Genomic DNA, 22885 nt, shown 5'->3' with positions numbered 1-22885 from the left:
GCCACCCTTCATGTCTTTATTTCTTGCTTGGAAAATGGGGGATGGGGTAGTGATTTAATGAAACATACAAATATACATGGAAACACAATAAAACACAAGCAAAAAAACGGTTTTTACAAATGCAACAGATCTGAAGGTTGAACTACTTTTATTCTGTAACACAGCCTTTTCTCTCTTGGGCAAGATTTCTTGTAATTTTTGAGTAGAAAGTAGTTGTCAAAACTTCTTGAAGGACATTCAAAGCTCTTCTTTGGATGTTGGCTGCCTTTTGTCCTGTTCTCTTACAAGATGATCTCACACTGCTTCAGTAATGTTGAAATCTGGGCTCTGGGGAGGTGAATCCATGACTGATAGTGTTCCATTGTGTATTTTTCCATCCAGGTATGCTTTTACTGTAAGCAGTATGTTTTGGATCATTATCACGCTAAAAGTTTGTTCCAGACGATGTTGCATGGTGGATAAAATTCTGACAGAATCAGAGCCAGATGCATTTCTCCAATTATCTGTCAAGTCTTTGCTGGATTCTTTCCTATTGCTTAAGGAAATCACTTAAAGATACCTTTCATCTCCTGTAGATAGTTTTTCAGGCCTGCCAGTTCTTCCTTGTCCAGTTTCCTCAATTTATTTAAGGACACATTGCACATGATGCTGAGATATTAAGTTTTAAAAATAATAGCTCTTTGTTGGTGAAAAATACATTTTGTGTCTGTTAAACTGTGTTATCGTTGGCATTTTTCACGAATTCAATGAAAGAAATGTGAACACATGATACATTTTTGCAACAGCTGTTAATAACAGAGTGCTTAAAGATACTATTTAAAATGAGTTCATTGCTAAGTTGTCTGTTTTGTGCTGACAGAACACTAGTTCATCCCTTGAGCTAGGTGTCTTCTTTTATACTTGAATGACTCATAGGTCAGCGTTAAGTGGCTTAAGAAAAAAAAATCCTCTTAAATGGCGAGGTACAAAGACTGAACTGAAAATAAGTGAAAAAGCAGCCAATGTCTAAAGAAGAATTGTGAAAGACCTTCAGGAAGTCTAGAGAACTATTGCTCAAGAGAGCTTAAAAATAATAGTTGTTTGTGTAGGTTCTCAGTCATCGAGGTTATGGTTGTCTATGGAGCTCGGAAAGACAAGAGCCTGGACTCCTTTAAGTTTCTTGAAGACGGTTCACCTCTCGCTGCTTAGACTACAAGTACATGTGGCTCCTTGAAAGGAAAATATAAATAGATGAGGAGTGACTCGAGATTTTTGCACATAACTGTACATGCATACATACGCTTCAGAGTGTTTATACAATTTGTGTTTTCTTGGAGCAACGGGGCCAGAATATGCGGAGGGCGAGAAGTAAGAGGAGGCCAATGAGTAGTATTGTCATGATGGTTACTATGGAGACGTAGCCAGCGTGGGGGAGAGGGGGTGAGTCAGGAGCCTCAGCTGGGATCATGTTGGTGAGATTCAACATGTAACCCAGAGTCCAGCCTGCATCACTGCCTTTTATCTGGAAACAAAGAAGAAGGGAAGCGATCGCCATAAACATAAACTGTTGACAAATTCAAATAAAAAGCGTTTAAATTCAGTTGTCTTAAAAAGCCTTGCTACTACTAGAAGATCTTCAGTATGCCAAAGCACTGATTAATGTGCCAGTCCAAACTCTCCTTTAAGTGTTCAACCCACACAAGTAGGGATCAAGAGTTCAGGTTTTTCCTTTAATTTGTCACCAGTCAGTATAGTGAGGTTAACCTGATGTAGCGGCTTATAGTGAAATGCCTTCCTTAGGGTATTATGGGTAATTTCACTCGCACAGCATATGCTTGCTAATTGTAAAAAAAGAAATTCAAAAAGTAAACATCGAAATTCTTACACGAGATGTTAATTAGAACTGTGACTGCACAGTCTGAAACAGCTGCTGGTCTACCCTTCGCTAACTGGGTCCCCCATCTAGCTACAGTATCATCCAGTACCTGTAATAGGCCCCACATTGAGGGGTTCAAAGAACACCAGCAGTTCCAATCAGCATTATTGTGAATCAACGTTTGATGTTAATCCTTTGTTTTTCAAGTACTCAGCCGTGTTATTTATTCATTTTTTAAATAAATGATTATGATATTTGATTACACAGAATCCAATTTGTGTGCATGTCTGTGTATAATTATAGCAGAGTAATAATTGTCAGCGTTTACAACAAGGAAGCAGACTGGCTGCTTTCTTGTTTTTTTGTTTTTTGCCACCTAGTCTTTCTGGAGTAATACGAAGTAACACCCAAACTAATCCTGTTGTATTGCATGTAGGTTGAACTGGTTTGAGTTTTTCTTGTTATGGTGTGATTTATGTCCTTTTATCATGGCATTTTAAGTCACTAGAACAGAGCAATAAATTCCTTATCTGCTCACTACTTTTTTCTAATCAAGGCTTCTTGGAAAGAGTTAAGCATTCTCGTGTGTAATATAATTTAACTTTTAAAGGGGCGATTGTGGCTCAAGAGTTGGGAGTTAGTCTTGTAATCGGAAGGTTGCTGGTTCGAGCCCTGGCTTGGACAGTCTCGGTCGTTGTGTCCTTGGGCAAGACACTTCACCCGTTGCCTACTGGTGGTGGTCAGAGGGCCCGGTGGCGCCAGTGTCCGGCAGCCTTGCCTCTGTCAGTGCGCCCCACCCATTCACACACCTGTGTGTGTGAATGGGTGGATGACTGAATGTGTAAAGCGCCTTAGGGACTAGTAAAGCACTATACAAATACAGGCCATTTACCATTTTACTCAGAGGATGTAACCACTGATAATGTTAGAATCTTGCCAACTTGGCTGTGAGAGAAGGAGGGTGAGTGGCTTACATCTAGATCTACACCCATTAGCAACATACCTGACTAAATACACGATGAGTTTTTAAATCATGATTTCATTTATTTATGGAAAAAAAGCCATCTAAACCTATCCTTGCAAACCCCCCAAAAAAGTAATTGCCCCTTAAACCTGCTGTAAGAACTGGTTTTGCTGGCCTTTGCAGCAAAAACTGTAATCAAGCATTTCCTAACTGTGACAAATATGCAAAAAAACAAAAACAAGAAGTTGTTGTTTACTGCCTGCTTTTTCACAGCACTGCGCGGTAGAAGAAGTAGGTGTGAATTAATGCAAAGTTTAGTCCTCTTGATTGTATACTATATTACAGCATCTTTTAACATGGCGTGAAATCCTGATCCCTGATCCTGATCATTGTTTGTATGGCTTTCTTGATGACAGCATGTGTGTGTGTGCAGCTGGCTGAGGAGGTGGTTGCTGAATATTCCTCTGAAGTGTAAAATCTTTGCCGTGTTTCATATGAAAAAGGAATTGCAATCTATTTTCTGGCTGCTTGATTAGGTTACGTGCAATATTCTGCGTAGTCTATTTCCCTTGTGTGTTCTGTGAGGAGATAACTGAGAGTCTCGTGTTAATCTGAAACCTAAACTGAAGGCTGACTTTGCGCTTTACCTCAGATGAGAAGAGCTTTGCTGCTGTATAATTCACGGGCTGTTGCTACCTACTTTTTGAATCACTTTTAAGGTGGTGGTAGAGAGTGGTTCTGTTGTTTTGAGGGGTTTTATGTCCTCTGTGCTTTGCTTTTTACTTTCTTGTTTGAACAGCAGAGCTTTTTGTTTCTGCAAACTGCAAGCATATTAGATGTAGCTGGAATAGATTAGTGTTGTCTGATAAGGGTGCTATGAAATTCTTAAGTAACTCAGAGCTTAGTTAGCTCTTTGCATAAAACTTGTGCCCGGTATTTATACCAATGCTTGTTAAAGCTGGCCTCCCAAAGGACAGCTGAATGCCCAAACTGGCAGAGAGGATTACAGTTAGTCCAAGTTAAATGTAATCTTAAAATTTTTAAACCACCTTTTACACAGTTGAGGTTTTTCCACACCTGTCACTTTCCAACAGAGACTTAAATGTGTCCAGAAAGATGGATGTTACAGTAGGTATTTGTTTATATATGCACTCACACACACAAGTACAAGATCAGGTCAGTATGACCTATCAGGTGTGGATGTCTCTCTTTAAGAGACAGGAAAAAGCTGGACTGTGATCTACTGACCTTCTTGATGAATTTTATGTTTGAGTAAGTCACTGCAGTGAAATCATATCCTTCTGTCAACAGGGTGAGGATGTAGGTGCCCGAGAAGCAGTACTCAGCCAGATACTTTACGTTTACTGTAGGATGCTGAATCTTTATCTGTGCAGGAAGTTCAAACGCAAGGATGCAGTCAGTGTACATTACAGGCAGGCTGAAGGACATAGATAAGACACAGAAGGGGGTGACTATGACAGAACATTTTTTATGCATATAACCAATGTATACATTTTCTCTGACCTTATCCCAAGAGGTAGCACAGTACTGGCTTAGCTTTTCCTTCACAGTTTCAAGGGACATGGATGTATCCGTCAAATTGAGGAAGTTCATCACAAAGTAGTAAGCAGAGAACGCCTAAAGTGAAAGATGAAAAGAGAAAGCGATGAGACAGGAGGAAATCAGGATATCTCTAGAAAGTGAAGTAATCAATTTATAAATACTACGGAAATTTATCGGACATTTATTGAAATCATTATATCATAATCATAACAATTGCCACTTAAACCACTAAAACTTTTTCCCCCTAAATATTTTAGAATAAGGTATCGGCTAAGTACCCCCTTCATTACAACTGCAAGGGGATGATTTTTTTTTTTAAATAAATTAAAATTTTGTTGTTTTGATTGTTGGGGGTGTGGCTTATTATGACTGAGAGGTGGATCCTAACACGGGTGGCTGTAGCCAATAGCTGTGTGCCAGGTTTCAACATGGCAGGTTTACCACATGTACTGCACTGTCTGGGCATCTTAACCATGTTGCTGGGGTCTGTTGCAGTTATACTATAAGAAATATGGCTAGCTGTGTGATTAAGGTGGCAACAACCGTCAAATTAGTCTTTGCTAATTAAAAGAAATAGTCTGTGGTAGATACAATATTCAGTAGTACTGCAATGATTTAGTTTATTTTTTCGGGGGGGTTTTAGAAGGGAAACATGCACGTTTTCTATTCTATCACTACAACCTAAGTATACTGTCTCTTCAGACTGATTATTGTATCAGTTAATGTTACAAAGGTTTCTTTTCTTATTCAGATCAGGAAGATGAGGAAACACAAGCGCTTTTTGCTGAGGCATTCCACAATTAATGTCAGTCATGTTAAAAACAGAAGTAACTCAATAAACTGGTACTTCAAGGATTGCAGAATTGATTATACTGTATGTTCTGTAACCCCTGTGCACGCCCAAACGGCACGAGTGCTCTGTGCTTCCCACAGATAGATTGTGACTCAATCATTCCAGTTGATCCTCTACTTTGTGATACAGAGAGTTCACACTTCTCACAGAATCGGAATCAGATGGGGTTGCTCAAGGGGTGGGGTAGAAAACAGCATAAAGAGGGAACTTCGAATCAGCATCTGTTGGATGTATTCAGGTCATAATTTTTCTGATTAATTTTCATTCAGGCTTTATAACATTACTGAAATATTTCCATTTGTTTTCTTACTGGTCTTCTGTTTTGTTTTCTATAAAATTTGCACACACAGTGAATAAAAGCAAATTAGGAAGCCATGTACAGTTATAGATAGTCCACATGATATAACTGCATTATTTTTGTATGAAATTTCTTCCATATTGGATGCAAAATGAGTGCCCAAAATGTGTGCACTTGTGTGCATACATGTGGCTGTTCACGAACAAGTCTCATGCTATGGATGAACTCCAACCCCATGATCATAGCCTGCATCTGCTGATAGTAGTCTGTTTTGTTGTGCAGCCTTGTAATCTGCGAGTTGTGGTTAGAGTGGTTAGAGCTCACAGGGGATCTTCAGAGCAGACGTGAGCAGTATAAAAGATGGACATAGCTTCTTGGACCGAAAAATTAAGCAAATGGAAAAAGTGCCCTAAAGCTCTATTCTGTCTGAAGGCAATAGACTTTAGGCACCGTAGGATTCTTTCTGTCTTGACTTAAATAAACACTCTCTTGATGAGTTTATGTCCTCAGTCGCTCCTTTTGGGTCAATAAAAGTGAGGATAGTCGGGCAGTAAATTAAACTTGAATGGGGTCATTCTCACAGATGTGGCAAAAAATGAATGAATAAATGCATGAATGCTAAATGCTAAAATGAGTCACCAGATATACTTGGATGACTGTTTATAAACCAGGTTAAATCTACACATGGAGAAACACTCACTTACCCCGAATGGCCCCTGCAAAAGAGGCTGGAAGACCCCATTGAAAGAGCATCGGCTGTATTTGCAGGAAGTAAAGTTAAATACACTTTTGACAACTTCTTGGCATTCTTGGAAGTTTCCTTTCCCAATGTGATCAAATTTTTCTGGAACTTCCTGAAGTTTCCTGCCTGACACACAGGGGCTGTCATAAAGGACGGAATAGTTCTTTGTCTCATTGTAGCCTGAGTGGAAACAAGGATCCAATACTGTTGTTGCACCTGACTAGGAGAGAGAGTGAGATAGTGAGGTGCAACAGATGGAGAACAATGAAGCCTAAGTACTTTTGCACATTTAAGAACATTATGGCTCTCTAAGATAAGATCCCATATTTGATTAGTTTGAACAGTTCATTCACAAAACAAAGGAACCAAGGTCAGATGTTTACCTGAGTGTGATTTGCCACCACCATTTTTAACGCTTGGTCTTTTCCGTAGCACAGGAAGCTGTGAGTATACAGGTTATAATCATTTCCATAGAGTCGGAAGTTGACAGAGTTGATGGGTGACTCTGAGCCGTCAAAATCATCGGATATAAAGCTAATTTGAGTAGACGCCCCGCCAAGGTCAAGAGCGCCTGTTGTTTTCAAGCCCTGCAGAAGAGGTAAAATAACACTCGGTCAGTGCAGAACCGGGAGTACTGGCACACACAAAGTATGTCTCAGTGTGGACAAATGTGCACGGACATGTATGTTGATGTGCACAAACTGACCTGTTTGAGACGATCATCCAAGTAGTTGACTGTGACCCACCCGAAGGCACCCTCTTCCTGCCCACTGAGGATTCTTGCTCCCTGATAGGAGAAGGGGGAGTTCCGCAGGGCTTTCTCCACAGCCTGAAATACGTTCTTTGATGCTGAGCTATTCACAATACTGCAGGCACACATGGCACAAATGTATGTGTGAGTCACGTCCACAAGTCAGATCAATACAGCAGCCCATAAATAATATATACATTGTATTGTGCATAATGGCTTTGACAGTAACCTATTCACTGTCCTGGCAGTTCTTGTGGAGATAAATGTGCAAATGCGAACGGTTACAAAAAATAGCACTATTTGCACTGCCAATGCAAACACAGTTTCAGATTTTAGACAGGAGATAAGCTAAACAGTGTCAGCATGAAAAGCTGTTCACTGTGGGTGTTTTTAAAAAATATTCTTTTCTAGGTTTTATCATGAAAATGTCTAAGCTTGTGCGACATACTCCAGCAGCCTCATTCCTGCTGTGGCTCCCAGATAGAGTGGGGTCTCGTGAGCTCTTTCTTTGGGGACAGTCTCCTCAGCCTCCCCCATGCACTCTTTCAGAGACTCTCCTGCTTTCCATGGTTCAGACGCATAGCTGGAAATACCTTTACCTGTTAAAACAAAAAGTCAGGAGGGTTACTGGGCAGAAATTTAGTAACAATAAAGCACAGTGAGAGCCTTGTCTTTACAGCTACCCTTCTTAAAAATTCACTCATCTGTAAAATTTCAGGAACTGTTCTGTATTTCAGAAGGGGACGGGCCAGGTAAAGATGTTATTGAGGTTAAATGAACTTATAGAATAAATTGCCTAATACTAGGCAAAGATGCAGCCAGGAGTGCCTTACTAGTTTCAGTTCAAAATATAACACAGTTATGGGTATTTACATGTATATCATGTATGTAATTAATAGCGTTATTGGTAATAAATGACTTTTTTGTAAATGACAACAGTTTAATTAAATTATATATACCATGCTTAAATTTTTAATTATTCTGTGTTTATTTGGTACGATACAGTATCTATATTTGACTTAAAGTCGGGAAGCTGTAGGGAAACACCCAGTTTGGCTGTCTCTAAATGTCCGTGGGCACTTTTAAGGCTTACCAATAAACATACAATAGCTCCTTTGTTTAGTCCACATAAAAACAAAAATGCCATTCTGCAGTTTTGCAGGTGCCAGACATGCCTTTTTTGCCTGTGCATTGACTTCCTACAGTCTTGTCATCACCATGAGATTGTGTTGGTAATAAGCTATTGTTTTTCATTTGTCTGTCATTGCTTTTACAAAATAACTACATCTAGATTCTCTGGAACCAAAACAAAAACACAGATAAAGATTTTTCAGAAAACAGAGAGTACAGTTACTAATCGGATGTGAAGGGATTAGGAATACATGTGTAATTGTTTTTATTCTGTTAAAATTATTAATTGGCTTACTGAATACATAGCTACCACAGTATTATCAACATACAACAAAGCATTAAGCCAAAAACACATCTAGCTCTACTATATAGTAGTATATTCTTTCGCTCTAGCATAACTTGCTATTTTAAGCTTTCACAAAACAGGCATAGCATTAGTTCAGACAGTCACCAAAGTTAAGTTCAACTGATCTTCATGCCAACCCACTTCAACTAATACCCTCCTACACAGCTACAGTGGCTTGCAAAAGTATTTGGCCCCCTTGAACTTTCCCACATTTTGTCACATTACAGCCGCAACCATGAATCAATTTTATTGGAATTCCACGTGAAAGACCAAAAGTGGTGTACACGTGAAAAGTGGAACGAAAATCATACATGATTCCAAACATTTTTTACAAATAAATAACTGCAAAGTGGGGTGTGCATAATTATTCAGCCCCCTTTGGTCTAAGTGCAGTCAGTTGCCCATAGACATTGCCTGATGAGTGCTAATGACTAAATAGAGTGCACCTGTGTGTAATCTAATGTCAGTACAAATACAGCAGCTCTGTGATGGCCTCAGAGGTTGTCTAAGAGAATATTGGGAGCAACAACACCATGAAGTCCAAAAGAACACACCAGACAGGTCAGGGATAAAGTTATTGAGAAATTTAAAGCAGGCTTAGGCTACAAAAAGATTACCCGAGCCTTGAACATCCCACGGGGCACTGTTCAAGCGATCATTCAGAAATGGAAGGAGTATGGGATAACTGTAAACCTACCAAGACAAGGCCGTCCACCTAAAGGCTCAACAAGGGGAGCGCTGATCGGAAATGCAGCCAAGAGGCCCGTGGTGACTCTGGACGAGCTGCAGAGATCTACAGCTCAGGTGGGGGAATCTGTCCATAGGACAACTATTAGTCGTGCACTGCACAAAGTTGGCCTTTACGGAAGAGTGGCCAGAAGAAAGCCATTGTTAACAGAAAATCATAAGAAGTCCCGTTTGCAGTTTGCCACAAGCTATGTGGGGGACACAGCAAACATGTGGAAGAAGGTGCTCTGGTCAGATGAGACCAAAATGGAACTTTTTGGCCAAAATGCAAAATGGTATGTGTGGCAGGAAACTAACACTGCACGTCACTCTGGACACACCATCCCCACTGTCAAATATGGTGGTGGCAGCATCATGCTCTGGGGGTGCTTCTCTTCAGCAGGGACAGGGAAGCTGGTCAGAGTTGATGGGAAGACGGATGGAGCCAAATACAGGGCAATCTTGGAAGAAAACCTCTTGGAGTCTGCAAAAGACTTGAGACTGGGGCGGAGGTTCACCTTCCAGCAAGACAACGACCCTAAACATAAAGCCAGGGCAACAATGGAATGATTTAAAACAAAACATATCCATGTGTTAGAATGGCCCAGTCAAAGTCCAGATCTAAATCCAATCGAGAATCTGTGGCAAGATCTGAAAACTGCTGTTCACAAACGCTGTCCATCTAATCTGACTGAGCTGGAGCTGTTTTGCAAAGAAGAATGGGCAAAGATTTCAGTCTCTAGATGTGCAAAGCTGGTAGAGACAGACCCTAAAAGACTGGCAGCTGTAATTGCAGCAAAAGGTGGTTTTACAAAGTATTGACTCAGGGGGCTGAATAATTACGCACACCCCACTTTGCAGTTATTTATTTGTGACAAAATGTGGGAAAGTTCAAGGGGGCCGAATACTTTTGCAAGCCACTGTATGTGACAAATCATAAATCATAAACGGTGTGCCATTCAGGTTGCTTAATCTGCCTACAATTGGTGTGTATCTCCAAGCCACTTTGCAACCCACCTACACTCCAGCTTCTCATTTTCAGGCAGTGTCTGAATTGATTAGTGCGTTATCTGTTGTCATTTTTTTTCTATAGTGGTCCTGGGAAGTTGAACAAAATCCATTTATAGACTTAACACAACATTTGAAACAATGGCTGACTCGGTAAGGTGTTGCCCAGTGCCATTTGTCATTTAATATGAAATTTAATGTGGAGGCTTTTTAATGAACCATCAGATGTGTACTCAATAATGCTAATGAATAATTAGTAAGTGGCTATGCTAATCCACCAAGTCTCTGGATGTAAATTTTGATCAGTCTTTGGCTTCAGATGACCTGCAGTTCTCTTTAAAAGAGCATAAAATTTCAAACTGAATGAAGAGAAAATGAATCACCTTGGACTTAAGGAAAATAGTATAATACAATTATACTTAATTGCAGCTTTTTAGAAGGAATCATTGTTAAACAGGAATATATCATTTATGACCAAATTTACACACGCACATACACAAACACTAATAGCTATATCAGTAAATATGCAGATTCATATGCAATTTCCTACATATTAATGCATATATGTAAGTTTGCACTGTCATATGAGAGTATTTGTGCAACATATACTGTACCTTTGACTTTGCAGGAGTGTGTCTGTTCAACTCTGCCAGTGTTGTTATCCTTCTCTGCTGGCCACTGATAAATATAAAGAGCTGTGTGGGAAGATCCAGCGTCCAGCACAATCCCATACTGGAGGAGGAGCAGAAAAATAACAAATTCTAGTTAATTAGTTACATGCAAACATTTAACATCACGGTAATGATTGTATAAACTACATGTTGCCAAAACTGTGGCACCAATCCATGTGAATTAGGAGTACAGTACTTTATAAAAACTAGACCATGCTTTCAGCTGTGAGACTCAAACCTGGATCTGCAACTGTAACTAAAGAGATGATTTAATGTTATTGTTGATATCCGCTGGCCATATTTGGTGGTGGATTTGTAAAGCCGGTTGTACAAGCTGAGGTCATATACTGACAAGATGCCTTATTTGGTTTGTGGACTTTGGCTTGAGATTCTTGTGTAACACATTTGACTCCCACACAGGGAACAGGTCACAACATTTCAGTACTTTACCTTGTACTTTTGGGGGACAGGTTTGTTCTGCAAAACCGCCACCGTCACCAGGGCAACAATCGCTATGACACCAATCACAATGATGATGATGGTCACAGGCGTAGGCCAGGGGTTCTTCTCTTTCATCTCTGAGAGCGTGGGTGGAGAGACAGACAGAGACAGGAAGGAGAGGAGAGGCGAGAGGGTAAAAAGGGGAAGATGGAGACACACTGTTAAATAGGTATGTGTTTAGCCACTCTTGGTTCCAGATGTGGCGTATGTCACAGAATGTGTGTGCTTGGATGTTGGAGAGAAACTGTGTTGGAAAGAGCGTTTAATTGTTTTGTTGTGTTTTGTAACCAAGGGCTTTCTGATTTGGGGTGTGTAAATTGTTGCCAGACTGTTCATTGATTTTAGGGGGAGTTGTTATTTCAGCCACAGCACATTAGAGAGGGTATCTCACTGGTGTATTTAACATGGGCTGAAAGATCAGATATCCACTATGAAAAGCACTTAAAGAGAACTATTATTGTGGAAATACTTGAACTGTTTATACAACACAGAAGGACAATTGGATATAATCAAAAAGACAACTCTACCAAAGAAAGGCTGACCTATTAATTCAATAGCTATAGTCCCACAAGAATGTATGAAAACAGTGATTAAAGATTTCAACATGTGCTAGTTATTATTTTGATATCAAATATTACTTTTTGGGTTCTCATTCCTCTTGAAGTACTCTGAAGTATAGAGCTATCACAATTGCTCTAATGGGATAAAGTCAAGATGCTATAGCAGATAATATGCACTTTTAAGTGCACAGTTTCAAAAACAGACAAAAAAAAAGGGTATAAAAGGCTGTCTGTAGTCACAAAGCTACTGTGATGGAAAATCGATGAATAAGATACCAGTATGAAAGCAAGCCCACATATACAAGCACACGCATGGCTGTTTGATTATTGCCAGGGCAAACGAACTGACAGATACTGTCGAGGCGCGCACGACAGCTGGCAAAGCAGAAACTGACCTACCGGCAGAGTACAGGACAAAACAGTTTTTCTGCCTACTTCACCAACAGTACCTGCAGCACCGATAGTTAAGCTCACCTCAGTCTACTGTGAGAAAACGCACTGAAAGACTGAAAGTTAAAGCACATTAAACCCAGAGGCGCACAGCGAGCGAGAGCACTTACCTCTGTTGTGTACTTCAGACGGGGAAGGGATAGAGACAGATAGTGAAAGGGAGAAAAAAGAGAGGGGGAGGGTATGTGAGAGAGGGAGAGAGGGTGGAAGTTGAAGGAAAAGAAAATATGGGCTGGACGGGGAGAGGAGAGAAGTGACAGAGGGAGGTAGCCGGGTGATAAGATGAGGAGAGGTTTTTCCGTCGTGGCCGGACAGGGATTAGAACAGAGCTGTATGTGTGTGCGTGTGTGTGTGTGTTTGCGTTGTAGCAGCTTTAAAGCACTCAGTTTCCTCCCCAAGCTGGGACAGCAGAGCTGGTCGCTATGGAGATGCAACTAAAGCGTGTTTGTGCGTATGTCGGCGCGTTCCCGGGTGTGCATGTGAATCCCTTAAAAGGGACTCTCTCTCTGGGAGCTAATGAGAGTCACTCTGTCCAGCACTACTCTTTCTACCCTCTGTTCATTCTGTGGGATGTGTATGAGGGAGGAGGGAAGTGGGGACTCCCTTGTTTGACTGTTTCTTATTATTGGAGACTGTGATGTCATCTCAGTGACGGATCGGAATTCCCTTCTTTTCTGTAAGGCTGTGTGTGTGTGTGTGTGTGTGTCTACGTGTGGGGTGTGTGTAGAAGAATGGAGGTTGTTGAAAAGTTTGTGTGTGTGTGTGTGTGTGTGTGTGTGTGTGTGTGTGTGTACCCCTGAACATGACCTGCCTGCAGATTTGTTGATCCATTCACAGATGGTTTCTGTCATTTGTTTTCCTCTCTTGCAACACACATACACATACATAATCAAACATACACTAGAGAATGATTGCCAACCTTCCTTACTTCAGAGAGCTGTATAATTCAAGCCTTCCCACAATAATACATTACGTACACACTCCTGTAATAAATATCCTGTAATTGTTTCAACATCACTTCCAAGAAATGGCGTTTAAAAGCATTTCCTGTACACCCATTGAAGCAGACTATCCGTTTCTAACATTTGACACAGGTGATTTTAAGAAATCCAACGTTTAGAGTTACTTAAATACTGTAACAGAGTATAAAAATACATTTGTCCTGTGGGTCTCCCAAATATGCTGGCTCCCTAAATCATCGCTTGATTGTCAAAACTTGAAGCATCCTTGCTCTGGAATAATGGTAACAATAAAACAAATTAAACGCCCACTAAATTAAAATAAGCAACTTAGATGCTTGAAAAATATGTCCAAATGGAGATATTTCAAAGCTTGCAAGTTCCTTGTATTTTCACTCTCAGCTCTGTACATAGTACAACCCAGCACATGACAGTAGCTGTAGACTTGTAAAAGTACATTATGTTAAAACAGTGATAAAACATTACCGCAACAGACTGACGAAAGGTCAGCTGGGATAGGCTCTAGGAGCCTGAATTTGGAGAAGTGGAAGTGTACGGAAGTATTGTTTTAAAGCCTATTTCCTATAGCTTTTAATACAGCTTGATGGATATTTCCTCTCTAACAATGGCTACATGGTAGAAGTCGGAAAAGCAAGAACTTTTTTAAGCCTGCACTTTTAAAAAAGTTCCACATAATTACACTATTTTAATATATACATCTCAATTTAGTTTTGAACTCTTGCTTTTAAGGAAGTTTGTGAGTTTGTGATTAACAAAGGGTAGATCTGAATCAGAAACTGAGGACACTGCTAGCTCATATGTTAGGGACTTGTCTATCAAAAGTCATTCCATAAAGCAAACCAAGCTTTATTGTCTGTTTGACACTAACGGGGGACCATGATTTACAAAATGTATAACATCCTGTAGTAAAGAAGAGTTATGGCTAGTGGTCGTAACCATAAACTAATAAGGAAAATGTTTACTGAGCCAATGAATCAAGTGAGAACTAGGGAATCAGACATTCCTTTGTATCCCGAGGAGTCTTCCTTGATCAGTGTGAGGATAATCCAGAAAAAAAACTTCAGAATATTCAGCATTCATTTTGAATTAGATGTAGGTGATTATTTTTAATATGAAACAATAAAATGTTTATCTGTTGCTACAAGGTCCCACCAACAACAGTGTTATAGTCAGTGTTGGGGAATAACGGAATACATGTACCGGCATATGTACGTATTTAAAATACAAAATATGAGTAACTTTATTTCATTACAGTTACCATTTAAATGATGTGATGAAGTTATAATTAGAATATAGTTATTTTGTTGAAATAAATGGATTACAAGGCAGTCATTTCCTGTTTCATATGTTAGGCTATCCCCTCCCTAATTTTGGTAATTAAATGCATTGCCGGAAGCCCAAACAAAACACGCAATAAAAGGCTCTAATGTAAGCGTTGGTGGCGTCAGTTACACAATGGACCCATTAGGATGCTCCTCTACAGTAAATATATTGTCTATTCGGGGAGATTTGGGCTTAACAGCCAATTGGTGGAGAAAAACAAACAAGAATTTGCAGGATGTGATTGCTACATTCATGTAGTTGTAAAAAGCATGACAATATATTAAGTAATCCAAAGTATTCAGAATATGTTACTAACATTGAGTAACTTAACAAAATACATTACAAACTACATTTTGGGACATGTATTCTGTAATCTGTAGTAAAAGTAACTTTCCCAACCCTGGTTATAGTGAAATAATAGCGACACAGCAATGTATACAGCGGTTCATAGCATTTTATGGCCTGCAAACCACGTCTGGCCATTTGGTTTAAATAAACTACTTACATTTGAATCCTAAACATTATACAGTTTTGCCCATTTTGGTCACCAGACACTCTTTAATAAATTACCTATCAGAGAACAGCTTACTGTTTTTGTTTTTCGTGTGTGTGTGTTTTTTGTAGGACTGCTAAAATAGCCCCAGAATTTTTTTTTCTTTTATTTACTTGCATGTGTGCAAGCATATGCACATGAAATTCAAGATGTTGACTGATGCAGAGCTGCAACAGACATCTGAACCTTTGGCAGCAAAGCTGCAAAAGCAACAACAATCTTTTTTTTTTTTTTTTTTTTTTTTTTACCAAGCTTTACACAGGGATCGAGTAGTCAAGACCAGCTTTGGATTTCCCACAAAATCGCAAAAAACAGTGAGCCATGATCTTTTCAGGATTTTTATGAACAAGTGTTTGGTGGACTCTGCCGTGCTAATGTGCCTTGAGGGGTAAAAATAAAAAAGAATTTGACAACGTGCCACCATCAAACGACCCTCAACAAGATGGATTGAAGACACTCCAAAGAATCTGGAGCTTTGGTTGAAAAACAAAGCAAATATTTTGACTTTTTCTTCTTGGCACTGGACAACAGCTGTGACATTTGTGAGTCAAGTTATTCAATCATTCCCAGTTATTGCACATGGGAAAATGAAAGAATTTGAGATTACAGAAGAATTGATAACAGTACGCTCAATGAAAGGGAATACACCAAGAAGTGATTTGCTCACAGAGGTAAATGCATGACTGACCCTCGAACTGAAATGGGTCAAAATGATAAGTGTTGCAACTGATGACCAAATCTGACATAGAAAAATTACGGACTTTTGAAGTAGGTGCGAGATAAAGTGCCTGAAATTAACCCAGAACTGAAATTGGAATTTTTGCATTTTATTTATGGGAAAATATCTAGTAACACAGCATAAGTCAGACGTAAGTACAAAAATAGCCTAGGTAGAATTTTCCTTTAAAATTGTAAGTAAATGTATAGCATAACTGCTTAATGTCTTAGTTTAAAAAAAATAAATAAAGTAACATATCTTTGTTCCTCTTTAGAGAACCTGCACTATATTCTCTCGTAATAAAACTGAAATTGAAAAAACATTTTCTACCTGGGATGTTGCCACCAGATGCTTTCCATTCACCATTGTGCTTCCTCTCATTTGGAGTTAGTGGGAACTCCAGCAGTTTTCAGTGGAATCATCAACTGCTAGTATCTCCGCCTTTGTAGCCTTGATGGCGCGTGTTTTGCCTTAAATCATGAAACAAATTTATTTCCACCTTTATCGGGGGTAGTTCATTTTGGTTTTCATTTTTCTGCGTATTTAAAGCAGTGTGCTTTGCCACGGGTTCCCAAAATTGCTCCATGACACGGTTCTCACTGTTGGACATGTTGGGCCTTGTCTTGTTTGTGTATGCTAGAAAGGATATGACACTTTTATATCATATGAAAGTTTTGACATGTATTATTGTAGATGGCAGAACCCTTCTTAAAATTTTCACACTGAAGAAGGAAAAAAAGACAGCATCGATACTGAAGTTTCCACATTAGTTAAGCTCATCAAAAGCTTATATAATGCCACTAACTCAGCATTTCTGTCTGAACTACATCATTTGAGGCTATTCACTTGCTTCAGAAGAAATATGGACTTAATCAAACTTTTTCTTGAGGGCATGCAGCTGCAGAGGTGCAAGAATGAAGCCACATGTTGATGTAGTAAACATTTTTAGAATTGGATCTTGTTCATCTCTAGTAAATATAGGGTCTCATCCTCCTTGCAGTGATGGGAAAAATTGGTGGTTGCCTGGGTATTTCTCTAAATTTTCTGGCATTTTGTAACCAGTAAGAGCTGACTGACTTCCCGACTGAGTGTGTAATGTCTTTTACCTCTGGGTAACCACTTTCGATCACAAGGCGATCGCACAGGTCAACTTGTAGCAAACCTCTGTCCAAGTAACAGTGGTCCGATTCAGACATACTGTTGACAGATTAGTGAATGTATGCAAATAATAAGCAGACAGACTGACCCAGTTCCCATTTTCACAGCAACCACTTGAAAGGCAAATGGATCATAATTTCATTCCAAATGTCACAATAACTGTGCTTTTGCTGCAGTCTCCAACAACTGCTTTAACTATTCTGACTGTGACATAAATAAAAGAACAAAACTTGGCATCAGTGACTCACTCCGTTAATTACAAGAGACTCCTACTTATTATCGTACAATATCGAAGTCTAGAAGTGACGTGTAACCAAAGAGTTATAAAGGTGGCAGACAGAACTGAACCTTACCCTGTCTTAAAGTTACTGTCAAGTCTGAGTGTGCAGCAGCTTGGAGCAATTTGTCTCAAAGTCCTCCTTTCATTTGCTTTGAGATTAAAGTGGGGGAAGACTGCGACTTTATATGTAACCACGTAAGAATGATATAGCTGTCGGCTAAAAGGATACCAAAACATGCTGAGACAGAGAATGGGGGTTACCTGAGCAGAAAAATTGGCAAATGACATCAGAGGAATTCTCTTGCAACATCAACAGGCTTTTACATACGGAATAAGGTTTGCTTTTCTGTGTTGTGAGGAACTTTAATGGCACTGTGCCTTCTCGAATCATTAGAAATATAAGCATAGTCTAATCCTTAGTCTAAAACCAAATATTATTTCCAAACATTCCTGTGAACAAACAAAACTCCCCTCACCACGCACAACTGTCTGCCAGATACACACACACACACAGTCTCCCGTTCCCAAGCATACAGATTTGGCAAGCATTTCCCACAGACACGCCGCCAGTGTTTTCATTTCCGATCCCTTGTAAGCACGATTGTATTGCTGAGGTGGATTGTTCGAACCTCGAAGTCATGACAGAGTGGTGGGAAAAAGATGCCACAAGGGGCCACTGGAAAAGCATAGCATCTGCTATCATTTAGTTCATATGCAGAATTTTTTTTTTTTTGTTAACATTAAAGCCTTTTTTTTTTTTTTTTTTTTTTTTTTTTTATCATGCCCTGAATTTGCTTGAACTTTTACCTTTCAGGATGCAGGCAGTTGAAAGAACAGGGTTTAAAATAACATTTACAGGAACCCCTGCTGCCTAAAGTATGCATGAGTGCTGTTCACATAGACAACATGTGGAGCTTTTATCTATAGAAACAATGTTCAGTAACTGAGGCACATAGAATAACATTAACAACACAAATCCATCCGTACACTCATCTTTCTGTCTCATAGTGATCACTCCCTGCACTTTATGTAGTCCTAAATGTACTTGTGTAAGACTTTAAGAATTTAAACATCATACAAAAAACAGACACAGATTTGACTTAAATTCACAAAAAAAGAAAAAAAAGCACTGAAATGCCTCTTTACTGTCAGTATGTTAAAGAGCACTGAGGTTTGTTTGTTTTCTGAATGGCGTGACACAAAAAAAGTCTCCACCCCTGCTGATGGGAAAATTTGGACTCATGAAACGCCTGTCATAAAGATATGGAGAGGAAGAGAAAGAACGATAGAGGCACATGATTGAGGTTGTTTTGCATCAGCAGATGCTGAGAGGGCTGTTGCTTTACATTTAGTGATGAGTCAATGGGTGACACAGCTAGAGATTTGCTCGTGTGGTTTTATAATGACGGGAAGACGAGACAACAACCTGCCTTCGAGGCAGGTCTTAAAATTGTTGTGCTGCTCTGGTGGTTTGGCTTTAATTACTCATAAACATATGTGGACACACGCAGACTGTCTGAACGTACATCTGTGTGTGTTGCATAAAGACAGACTCAGCAGAACGTGCCTTAGAGCATAGTAATCTAAGTGTTTGTATCCTCTATTTAACAAAAAATAAATAAATAGATCTGTGGTGGGAAAGTCGTCCAGTTTAAAATGTCTGAAAATTTGAATTAGCATGATTGATCAGTTTAAAAAGAACAGACATAAAAGGAAGTCATCAAATGAGGAAGGTGTATATAAACACTAACTGTCAGATGGAATAATTAAAACTAAAGATTACTACAGGTTCATGATACTAGATATCTGCAGTGGAACAGCTGGAATGTTTTGTTTTCAGGTGTTGTGGAGGAAGCATTTAAAACCATTTAAACCAGTTCAGTACCAGTAAATTGTACCGAGCTGCTTGTAAGTGCAACCTGATCCTTGCAACCTGATGAAAACAATGTTTTTTAATATTAAACTTTTAGAATAATGGATTATGTTAATGTTGTACAGGAGCAAACAGAACTTGTATAGATTCTCAGTCGTCTAGGTTGGGGTAATGGAAAAAATTAAGTTTTTGAAGATATTTCCGCTGTCATTTAAGAGGCTTCTTCACTTCTAAAAACACAGTTTGGGTGGAGGTTGTCCTCTTTTTGCAGGTGGTAATGAGGTTGACACATTATTGATTGTTAATGAGAAAAGGCATTGGTCATTACAGTCAGTGGAGGTTAAGGTTGAAACCACTGTGGGAATTTGCCCAGGCCTGTTATTTGGCCCAGTGAGATCTTGTCAACTACAAATTTGTGTATTTGCACTCCCTGTTTGGTCATACACCACTACTGTATTTAATCAGTGGTAATTATTAAATACAGGTTCTTTTTCCCATAGTTTGTTTATGTCCTCGCTCTGTCTTCTTCTCTCTCCCCTCACTCCCAACCAGCTACAACAGATGGCTGCCTTCCCTGAGGTTTCTTTCTTCCTTCCCACTGTCACCAAGGGGTTCTGTTATTGCATGATCTTTACAAAATAAAGCACCTTGAGGCAACTGTTGTGAATTTGCACTATATAAATAAAATTAAATTGATTTCAGTGGAATGCCTCTCCTCCTCACGGACAGGCACATGGCGAAGAGTTTCTCACGCGCATCACAAGCAGCTACGCCAGGAGTGTCGAACTCCAGGCCTCGAGGGCCGGTGTCCTGCAGATTTTAGATATCACCGTGGGTCAACACACCCGAATGAAATGATTAGTTCATTGCCAGGCTTCTGGAGAACTTCAAGACATGTTGAGGAGGTAATTTAGCCATTTAAATCAGCTGTGTTGGATCAAGGACACATCTAAAACCTGCAGGATACCGGCCCTCGAGGCCTGGAGTTCGACACCTGTGAACTACGCCTTGCCAAACAACATCCTTGACTTATTCTATGAATTTTTGTTTCTACATGTTGTGTCCTCATTTGTTGTTTATGTTAAGAGGGAGGCAACATCGCCTACTTGGCAGATCTATAAATATATTTTAGACTTGTGAATTGTGAAACAGCTGCTTCCTGTAAAGGGGAACCTCTGGCAACATCATATGATGAGAAATGTGAGGAACCATCCCTGCTTGCCATGGGGAAGTGATCTGTCCTTAGTGCTTAGTCCAGTCTGACCTTGCAGGACAGACTGGTGCTGACCTCGAGCTCAACTGGACCAACATGAACTTAAGCAGTAAAAATAACTATTGCTGTTTCAGTCCAAAACAACCCAATGGGTAACCAGTAACACAATGGTGTTTTCATGATTGCTCTGTTGCTTTGTCTTTACACTTTAAGATAAGCTACGTGTCACCAAACATGCACATATGTGACATTTGTACACATTTGTGGTAATGACTACACATTCCTGATGCACAAGCAGCCCGACACTAACCCTGGTACGCTGTAAGGACTTTGAAGAGACAAGTCGTCCAAATTAGGAATAAACTAATTTTCTTCCTTACATCTAGTAATATCAAGCTTTTCAGATTGTTTTTATTTTTAAGTGCATATAAAAGTGACTCATTTGTAGTATTCAGAAACACTGACAGTACATGAACCAATTTCCTGAGAATCTGAGGAAGGTGGAAGAGGAAGTTGGTCCATTTGACACCAACACTGACTTAACTGGATTTTTCAAACATTTTAAAATTCAATTATTGCAATAGTAACTTTTTTTTTTTTTTTTTTTTTTTTGTAAAAAGAGGACTAGGCTATCCCAAATACTAAAAATGAAAAACTCACCACCACAAATGTAGTTGTACTTCTTTAAATTTGCAGTGCTCACGTCATTGAAAATGATCTCTAAATGACTAAAGAATAAGGAGAATAGAAACCGGAAGATAAGCTGAAAAATGTTCTCTAATTCAGAGACAGCTTAAACTAAACTCATTAATTACTTTTGACTCAGTTAAAAGCTGTACCCTTACCCTCCTTCACAGTGATAGAATAATCAGGCAGTTATCAGTACAAATACCCATAACAGTTTAACAGTCAAACTGATTAGATATGATTAGCTGGATTCAGTTAATATGATAAAAAATAGGGCTAATAAAAAAGGACTTTGTCTGATAAACTGTGATTAACCTTTCTTAATCATGGGAGTAACTCTGTGTACATGTGCCACTGTGTTTGTCATCAGCTACACATGGCCCATCAGTATCCCACTGACTCACATATGTTGAACGCACATGAGACATCTGGTTATGCCGTCTGTACGCACGGTCTAACACATGCTGTGGAAAAGTGATCGACCTGCCTCCATGCACTGCTACACAGCTGCTACATGTAGTAAGACAAGTCACACAGTTGGAAGAGAACATGCACTCACTTGACGTTTAACGTCTATTGAAAAGACTGCTGCAACATCCTACTGCTGGATACACTGGCAAGGATTTCCTACTTTTGTGCGTGCATTTGTGTGTGTGTACCAGTCAAAGCAGTACACCTACCTCTTTGTGCAGACATGGGTTCTTTCTCAGCAGCCACACAATGCTCTTTCTATTCTTTGCCCCTCTCTTTCCTCTCTGTCTCCCCCTTCCTCTCACTCTTTCTCTCTAACCCTCTGTCTTCCACACACTCTGTTTCCCCCCTCTCTCTCTCTCTCTCTCTCTCTCTTGCTCACTCGCTCTCTCTCTCTGTGTGGTAGCACAGCTCTCAGCTCTCAGCTCAGTCTGTTTTCAGCACCTCCTTTCACATAAACTCGCTTTATTAGGAGAAGCAGAGCTTCTCTCCTCCCTCTTAACCCACTCCCCTCCTTCACAGACGCCTTCAGCTTGCCTTCTGTTTGTCCCCTTTCTTTTACTGTCTTCCTCTCCATCGATGTTATTGTCTTTGTCATTTTTCCTCAGTGTGTGTGTGTGTGTGTGTGTGGTTACTTATATTCTGCCTCTCTTTTTTAATCTCTTCCACTTCTCTAGCACTCTTGCTCTCTTACACTGGTGCCTTTTTAAAATCATTTTCCTTCTCCCTCTAATTCTTTGTCATTGTCTCTGTCTTGTAGAAGTGGGTCAAACATGAAAGCAATGTTAGATCTTGAGTTGGAACCAGAGCTGGAACCAAACCTGGAGGGATGTTCGAGAGAAGTGCGGAAAAGCAGGAAAAAAGTCAATTTCCTGCTTTAATCGTTGATACCAGCAACCCCCTCCCTTTTCTTTCCTTTTTCTTTTTTAAAGATGCAATCTTAACTTGGGACTTGGGGGGGGAAAAAGCAAACCAAAAAAAAAAAGCATCTTAATACTTCTACTGAAATCTCAGATACAGACCCTTTTAAAGATAAAGCGGCTTGGTCATCCAGCACAGGATGATGATTAAACTCCCAGGGTCTTGACATGGACACCACTGCCTGCAAGCTGTGTTTGCTTTTTCCACACTTTTAACAAGGTTACAAAACAAACACTTGGGTGTTTTTGTGTCCCAGCTATTTGCACACCAGGGTACACTTTAAGTGCAG

General features: G+C 39.7%; 1 protein-coding gene across 2 annotated transcripts; it reads right to left on the bottom strand.

Moving 5' to 3' along the window:
* Nucleotides 1-2: 2 nt before the first annotated feature.
* entpd1 (ectonucleoside triphosphate diphosphohydrolase 1) lies at nucleotides 3-22104 on the bottom strand. 2 transcript variants are annotated; one of them, XM_040038907.1, is made up of 10 exons: nucleotides 21885-22104; nucleotides 11359-11486; nucleotides 10852-10969; nucleotides 7475-7625; nucleotides 6982-7141; nucleotides 6659-6862; nucleotides 6238-6495; nucleotides 4344-4457; nucleotides 4068-4205; nucleotides 3-1501 (listed from the first exon to the last, which is right to left on the bottom strand). In XM_040038907.1, exons 1-10 carry the CDS (start codon nucleotides 21898-21900, stop codon nucleotides 1292-1294), a joined length of 1497 nt encoding a protein of 498 aa, XP_039894841.1. In that variant the 5' UTR covers nucleotides 21901-22104; the 3' UTR covers nucleotides 3-1291. The 2 variants fall into 2 exon arrangements, with proteins under 2 accessions (XP_039894841.1, XP_039894842.1); XM_040038908.1 differs by lacking the exon at nucleotides 21885-22104 and adding an exon at nucleotides 12530-16244.
* Nucleotides 22105-22885: the final 781 nt, after the last annotated feature.

Source organism: Simochromis diagramma, unplaced genomic scaffold (assembly GCF_900408965.1).
Source record: "Simochromis diagramma unplaced genomic scaffold, fSimDia1.1 OVJJ01000402.1, whole genome shotgun sequence".
NCBI classification, from domain to species: domain Eukaryota; kingdom Metazoa; phylum Chordata; class Actinopteri; order Cichliformes; family Cichlidae; genus Simochromis; species Simochromis diagramma.
Note: the sequence above shows the minus strand (reverse complement) of the source record. Positions and strands in the feature narration are given on the sequence as shown.

Coding starts and splice junctions, on each gene's coding strand:
- entpd1 (XM_040038907.1), bottom strand. Junction 4,458..6,237: donor TTTTGCAGGGGCCATTCGGG/GTAAGTGAGTGT, acceptor CTTTCACTTTAG/GCGTTCTCTGCTTACTACTT. Junction 1,502..4,067: donor ACATAAAATTCATCAAGAAG/GTCAGTAGATCA, acceptor CTTTGTTTCCAG/ATAAAAGGCAGTGATGCAGG.